Here is a 7,541-nt window from a genome sequence, read left to right as displayed (position 1 = left end):
TTCCCACTTAGCTGGGGAGGAAAGGAGATAACACAGGGAAACTATCTTGGCTTGCTCCGGTGACTTGACACCATGTCAAAGGGAACGTGGGGCCGCCTTCCTTACTCTAGGCCTTTTTCTCTCACCCATATCCCTGTGGCACAGAGTGGTTGAAGTTCTGGACAACTACATCTCAGACTGGTAGATCTTTTCCTTTTCCTGATTATTTTATATTATTTTTTTTGGAGAGGATTTTGTTATAGGGCTTGTGGGCTTGCCAGAAAGACAGAGGCAGACATAAAGCAAGAAATCATCCCCCAGAGGGGATGGCCACACCGCAATCCCTCCTCCTCCATTCTCCTCGTGGGATCTTAGGCACGCACGCACACAAACCTGGAGTGAGCTTAAGCCACCAGGTTTGGGACTCGAATCGCGGTCGACTATATGGGAGTCCAGTGACATAATTATTACACCAACTACTGGTCCCTGATTATTTTATATTCTTATACCCTTGGCAGAAATATGGGTTCCTGGGGCCAGCAGGTGGCATGGTGGCTAACACACTAGACTTCCACATGGACAACTGTGGTTTGAGTCCTGCACCTGGCAGAAACTTGAAGCTCATGCCAGGTGCATGAGATTGCCCAAAATCCTGAGAGGAAAATGGAGGTGAAGGAATTGTGGTGTGGCCACCACCCGTGGGGAGGCGGTTTCTTTCTCTGTTGAGCACACATGCCCTATAGCAAAAGTCTCTCCCTCAAAAATAAATAAATAAATAAAATAATATAAAATAAAGAAAGAAAAGAAATAAGTGTTTCTAAACTGTCATTAGTGCAGTGTTTGTTGTACCATTTCCTCTAATTTCCATTTATCCCTAATGCTTCGAAGGACTGGATTTGAATTTTTTAGAGAGATTTTTGCTATAGGGCATATGCACTCACTGGAGAGACAGAGAGAAAGTGGGAAATCACTGCCTGGGGGAATGGCTATGCCCTAATCCCTTCTCTATTCACCTCTCAGGATTTGGGGCATGCAAGCACATGTGCCCGATGTGAATGTCAAGCCGCCAGGTCTGGGACTTGAACTGCGTCTGGCCTTGTGGGAGTCCAGCGCCTTAACTACCACGCCACCTCCTGGACCCTGAATTTGATTTGGTTTTTAAGGTTTATTTCTTCCAAGAGAGAGAGGAAGAGAGAGAAGAGAGAAGCACCACAAAGGGCCCTCATGCCACAATCCACGGTCTTAGTCAGCCTGGATTGTGTGCACCCGTGCACCCAGCATGGAGGGTGGCCCTGGGATGCAACCTCAGGGCCTTCCCTCGTGTGTCCAGTGGCATTACTGCGGCACCACTGCCTAGCCCTCAACATCGATTTTAAACCCAATGCCCTGAAGGTGTCCCAGGATAAAGAGTAGAGTACAGGTCCCTTGTGGCTCATGGAGGTGAATGTACCCCAGAAGGAATTCCTGTATCATATTGTGGGGCTGAGGAAGGTCTATTCATATGGGAGGACTGGGTTGGAAGTGGCACCTGGCTGTGGACTCCCAGCTCTCCTGTACCTGCAGGTTTTGTCTACTGCGATGGCCAGCAAAGCTGAAAAGAAACAGCGGCGAGTGATTGGCCGGGGAAGCTCCCGGGGAGGCCGGGCTGGGCGAGCTGCAGTGGCGGCTCCCACCACCCCGGGGGGGGCGGGGCTGGGGGAGCTGCAGTGGCGGCTCCCACCACCCAGTCTGAGGAGAACGCCCTGCCCGCCAGCGAACCGGAGCCCGTGTATGAGCCTGAATCCTTCAAGGAGGAGCCTGGTGGGTACTTGCCTGGCCAGGGATGCTTAGGAACGGAAGGCAGAGAAAGTCGCAGGACCAATGTTTGCATTTCAAGAGAGTTTTAGGGCTGGGGAGCAGGTTCTGGGGCTAAGTGATCCTCAGTCGTGGGTGTTCAGCAGAATCAAAGCCCTGCCACAGGGTCCTTTTTGTGTGTCTTCCTCTTGGCTGGCCTTGTGCTGGTTCTTTCTGTCTTAAAATTTCCCACCAATGCATCAAGAGTTCACCAGCCAATCCTTTCTCTAGCCTCTTCCTCCTTATTTTAAGTGTTCCTCATTGCTCCCACCCCACTGAAGAGGGTTTGATCTCTTCCTTTCTCCCATTTTCACCCTGGGTGGCAAAACAAATAATGTTTTTCTCCCATTAAGCCCATCACCATGGAGACTCAGCCTGCTTTGCCACCCTTTGAATCCTAAGCCCGGCTGATGCTTTCTGCCATCTGTTTAAGGCTCTTGTATCTCCGCCCTCATTTTGGCAGGGATGTGGTAGACTGTGGAGGTTCAGGTTCAGGAAGACAGGAAAGGAAGTCTAGATGGAGGGAGAAAAGAGTTTAAAGAGGCTTCCTCTCGTGGCTTTGATCTGGGTTAAGCAGGAGCCGGTAGGGCTGGGAAGGTTTTGGTTGCCGTTGCTGTCTCTGGGCTCTCTCAGAGCACTGGACAGTGTAGACAGGACTGTGAGCTGAGTGTAGCCCTCCTCTTTTTGCATGCGGCTCCTTTGCACTGCTAGCAGCCTACGATGGAAAGAAATAGAATCCCCTTCGATATTAAAGATTGGGAGACTAAGCATTGTGTGGGCGAGTTCCGGGGACATAGGAACCTGCCCTAGGATGCAGGACCTTAGAAATGCTCAAGATGGGGACCAGCAGTTGGCGTAATGGCTATGTCGCTGGACTCCCAGGTAGTTGGCCACAGTTTGAGTCCTGGACCCGGTGGCTTAAACTCACGCCGGGCGCATGTGCGTGCGTGCCCAAGATCCCGAGAGGAGAATGGAGCAGAAGGAATTGTGGCGTGGCCATCCCCCCTGGGGGGTGATTTCTCACTTTCTGTCTCTGTTTCTCTCTGTCTTTCTGGTGAGCGCACATACCCTATAACAACAACAACAACAACAACAAAAACTCAAAAAAAAAAAAAAAAGAAAATATGAAGAAAAAGAAATGCTCAAGACGTTTTTGTTGTGAAGTTCTCAAGTGCTCAGTTGAAAGCAATGTAAAACGGGACTGGCTCCTGAAACTGGGTACCAGGAGGAGTAGAGGGGGACAGGGGGAGAGCTTGGAAATGAAGCCCATTGGCCTCCGGCACCAAGGATCTCTGCCCTCCCCAGCTCTAAGCCTTCGTGTGGTTTGGCATGGAGCCTTCCAGCTGCCCTGTGACCCCAGCAGAGTTCACAGAGCATGTGGGCCTCAAAGCAACCCAGAAACTAACGCTAATCTCCGTAAGTTTTGGAACCGGGGAGACTGAGGCCTCTCCATTGGAGACAGAGTGGGTCAAGAAACTTCTCGGTGAAAGATAGTGTCTTTGAGACCCCTTTTGAGGTCTGTGTCAGTATCCTTTACTTTCCCTAATGGTCTTCAGTTCCTACTTAGTCCTATTATAATCTGGTTGTTAATCCTTTATCTCTAATTTTCAAAAGCTCTAATAACTGAAAGTATTCCCCCCCCCGCCAAAAGTTTGGCATCTAAACTTATTTGGTGGTTAAAACCCAGCCTACACCGACACAAAGTCATTGATAGTCTGTTTAAGCCACTTAATATAAATATTGTTATGTTTTACTGCAGACATGCTCATAATCTGAGAAGTTTGATTGCTTGGTGCTGTTCTAAAGCCCACTGGGGGTAGGATTGGGGGATTATATACCATACTATCAATATATTAAATTATAATTCTGAAATATACCTGACTCCGAGGGTTTCGGATAAGGAATTGTAGACCCATATTTCAGGCAAAACAGAAAAGATATAGAGAATAACATGCTACTACTCACGTACCCCCCACCACCACCACCCAGTGTAGGAATAAATCATTACAGCAAGAAGGGAATCCTTTCAGTTGTCTGTCACCAAGCCTTTCTCACCTTTTCCAGAGGATAACCGCTATCTTGAATTGGTATTTATCATTCTCAAGCTTGTGTTTTAATTTTTTTTTTGAGAGGTTTTTGCTATAGGGTGCGTGCGCTCGCTGGACAGAGAGAGACAGAGAGAAAGCGAGAAATCACCCCCCAGGGAGGATGGCCATGCCGCAATCCTCTCTCTTCCATTCTCCTCTCGGGATCTTGGGCATGCACGCACAATGCGCCCGGCATGAGTTTAAGCCACTGGATCTGGGACGTGAACTGCGGTCGACTACATGGGAGTCCAGCGACATAGCCATTACGCTAACTGCTGGTCCCAGCTTGTGTTTTAATTTTTACTACATGTATCCATGAATGTCATATATTATTATCGTATTTGCATGTTTTAGACTTTATATCAGTTTACTCTTTTTTGAAAAGGTTTATTTCTGGGTCAAATGGTGGTGTGGAGGTTAATGATTCCCACATGGCTGACTGCAGTTCAAGTCCCGGACCTGACAGCTTAAAAGTCATGACAACTAGGGACCAGCAGGTGGTGTGTGGTTCAGGTGCTGGACTCCCACATGACTGACCACTGTTGGAGTCCTGGTCTTGGTGGCTTGCTTTCTCCGTTTCTCTCTCTCACTCTCTGGTGAACACATGTGTCTTGTAGCAAATTAAAAAAAAATGATGATGATAAATAAAATTAGATAAATATTCTTTTAAAAAGTCATGACAAATAGTTTATTTCTTCCATAAGCAAGAGAGACAGAGGCAGAGGGGCAGCTCTATTACTGGTCCTGGGCAGCCTCTGATCATGGAACACAGGTGCAGTGTATTCAGGGAGGTCTCTGGACATGAATCTGGATACCTTCCCACATGGCTTAGTCCAGCAGAGCTTCCTCTTTTGCTGCTGGACCATTGTCCTCCCCTAAGTCATTTACTCTTGAGATTGTCTCAGTCTTCCACCCCTGGCCTACTTCCTGTCTGAAATCTGGAATGCCAGTAGTTTTCTGAAAGGAAATAGATCATCCCACTCACCCCTAAGACCCTGGAATCGCCTAATCCATCTTTTCATCTCTTCCTTCCTTGGCCTCTGTGTCTTATTTCCCTTTTTCTTTCTGGAAGCCAGAGTGTCCTGTTCCCTGGAGTCTTTTTTTGTTCAGTCTCATTTGTTTCTTTTCCCTGTCAGCCCATGGAGGATAGGAAACTTCAGTTTTACTCCAACCGCCTGTGTGAGCAGAGGATTGGGAGGCAGAGAAGCAGAACCTCCTGGGTTTTATGGGAGTCCAGACTGGGCATGGCAGAATCGAATGCTTAGCAGCCTGGTGGTTTGGAGAAAGGCAGATTCCCGTGGGCCTCAGCTTCCCCATGTAGAAGAGGACTGGGGAAAGAATGAAGGCCAGAAGCCGAATGCCTGGAATAATCTCAGTGCTAACTGCCTTCTTTCTCCTGCCTCAGTCCCAGTCAGTTTATTCCGTTTGTTCGTTTAGGCTCATTTCTTTCTTTCTTCGGAAAGAGAGAGAGAGAGGCACCCCCAATAGGGTCCTCGTGTCACTGTCCAGCCCTGGGCTTAGGTGACCTGACCCGCGGGCATGTGCACATGTCACCTAGGAGGTTCTGGATTGCAAACCCGGGACCTTTTCTCTGTGGGTCCAGTCGTACTATTGCTGTGCCACTGCCCGGCACCCTCAACCATGTTTTAAAATTAAATTGAGAAACTATTTACTATAAAATTGACCCTTTTATAGAGCATAGTATAGTGTTTTTGTGTTTTTAAAAAAATTGCCTGAGGATATATGTGCTCACCAGAGAAAGAGAAAGAGAGAGAGAGAGAGTTCCCCGGTGGCGGTGTTATCATGCCGCAATCCCTTCTCTTCCATTTCTCCATTTGGATTTGGGGCACACAGGTACTCATACCTGTTGTGTTTTTCAAGCCAGTGGGGCTGGGATGATTTGATCTGCAATAGGCCCTGTGGGATCCAGCATGATTTTCAAGCCACCAGGTCTGTGACTTGACCTGTGGTTGGCCGTGTGCGAGTCCAGCACCTTACCCACTGTGTCATGTGGGATCCAGCCGCCTTAACTACTCTGCCACCCATTGACCCAGAGCCTTGTCTGTTAGCAGTCACTCCTCCTTCCACTTTCCCCCCACAGGGATCCACGATCTGCTTTCTGTCTTTAGGAATTTGCTTATTCTGGACATTTCATATGAATGGAATCGTACCATGTGGTCTTCTGTGACGGGCTCCTTTCACTTAGCATAATGTTTTCAAGGTCCACTCATGTTATAGCCTGAATCACCCCTTCATTCGTGTTCATGGCTGAGCAGTGGCCCACACGTATGTAAATACTGCGTGTTGAGGCTCCACTCATCGAGAGCTCCGCGGTCCGCCTGCTGCCTGTTCCAGCGCTGCTGCTGTGCACGTCGGCGTCCACTCTCTCTCAGTCCTTGCTCTCATGTCTCCAGGGTACAGACCTAGAAGTGCAGTTGCTGGGTCAGGTGATGACTGTGTTAACTTTTTAAGAAATGCCCTAATTTCTGTGTCTTCCTTCTCCCCAGAGCCGGTCTCGGAGGAACCTGAAGCACAGAAGGAAGTATTAGTGGCGTCTGAGGCAGACCTGGTAGGCTTGGGTTTTCCCTGAGGCAAAGATGTCTCCCCCAGCAGCTGAAGAGTCAAAGGGTCTGTTGTGGGAGGGTGTATGAGGAATTCTTTCCAATCCATCACTTTCTTCTACTTCCTCTCTACTGGTAGCCTACTCCCCATACATCCAGGACATTGAGCAAGAGACAAAGTCAACTGTGTCCCCTCCAGGAGAGGAGGGCTTTACGTGAAGAACAGGACTTTCAGCCACCCTTCTATATGTTCCCACCTTGGGTCAAATTGTGATAAGCTTTCTCAGTTATATGGGTTGACATCTGTACAAGTCAAACAACCCGGGAAGATACTGTCCTAAATTGTATGCTAATTTCTTTTTCTAATTTGCTGGAAGATGTGTGTGCTGGCCAGAGAGATATGGAGGGTGTGTGTGTGTGTGCGTGTGTAGGGGGAGGGAGAAAGTACCTCCCTGGGGGATGGTCACACTGCAATCCCTTCTCCCCCATCTCTCCCTCCTTGCAGAGTTTTGGCCATGCATGCTTGACATGCTTTTCAAGCCGCCAGTCTGGGACTTGACTAGTGCAGTCAGTCATGTGGGATCCAGCTGTCTTAACCACCAGGCCATAGGCGGGCCCTTGATACTCATTTCGAAGACAGTCTCTTCTTCCTTTCCTTCAGTTTTTTCCTTTGACTGAAGAATACAGAAACTGCTTCAATAACCTTCAGAACTTGCCACTAAATGACCCTAATATCTTTTTTAAAAAGAATTATTTTATCGAAATTTATTTATTTATTTATTTAAATTTGACCAGAGAAGGACAGAGTGTATGTGAGAGAGAGAGAGAGAAAGTGAGAAAGCATGCCACCAGGTTCAGGACTCAAACCATGGTTGGCCATGTGGGAGTCCAACGCTTTTAACCACCACACTACCTGCCGGCCTCTACCCCACTATCTTTACTTCCAAGTTGCAGCAGAGTCTAGCCATACCCTAGCCATACTGGGTGAGAAAAACAGAAGGTTGACATCGAAATATTTTTAAAAAGAATTATTAATTAAATTAAATTAAATCGTTGGTTCTTTTTTTTTTTTTTTGGAGGG

General features: G+C 47.9%; 1 protein-coding gene across 1 annotated transcript in view; it reads left to right on the top strand.

The window, feature by feature from the left end:
* Nucleotides 1–1,557: 1,557 nt before the first annotated feature.
* DNAH2 (dynein axonemal heavy chain 2) overlaps nucleotides 1,558–7,541 on the top strand; it is a 159,937-nt gene continuing 153,953 nt past the window's right edge. The window contains exons 1-3 of the mRNA XM_006151894.1: nucleotides 1,558–1,586; nucleotides 1,640–1,779; nucleotides 6,407–6,468. Of these exons, the coding sequence (XP_006151956.1) occupies nucleotides 1,558–1,586; nucleotides 1,640–1,779; nucleotides 6,407–6,468 (231 nt within the window). The remainder of the gene's footprint in view (nucleotides 1,587–1,639; nucleotides 1,780–6,406; nucleotides 6,469–7,541) is intronic.

The sequence above is a fragment of the Tupaia chinensis genome, unplaced genomic scaffold, assembly GCF_000334495.1.
Source record: "Tupaia chinensis unplaced genomic scaffold, TupChi_1.0 Scaffold000330_1, whole genome shotgun sequence".
Lineage (NCBI taxonomy): Eukaryota > Metazoa > Chordata > Mammalia > Scandentia > Tupaiidae > Tupaia > Tupaia belangeri.
Note: the sequence above shows the minus strand (reverse complement) of the source record. Positions and strands in the feature narration are given on the sequence as shown.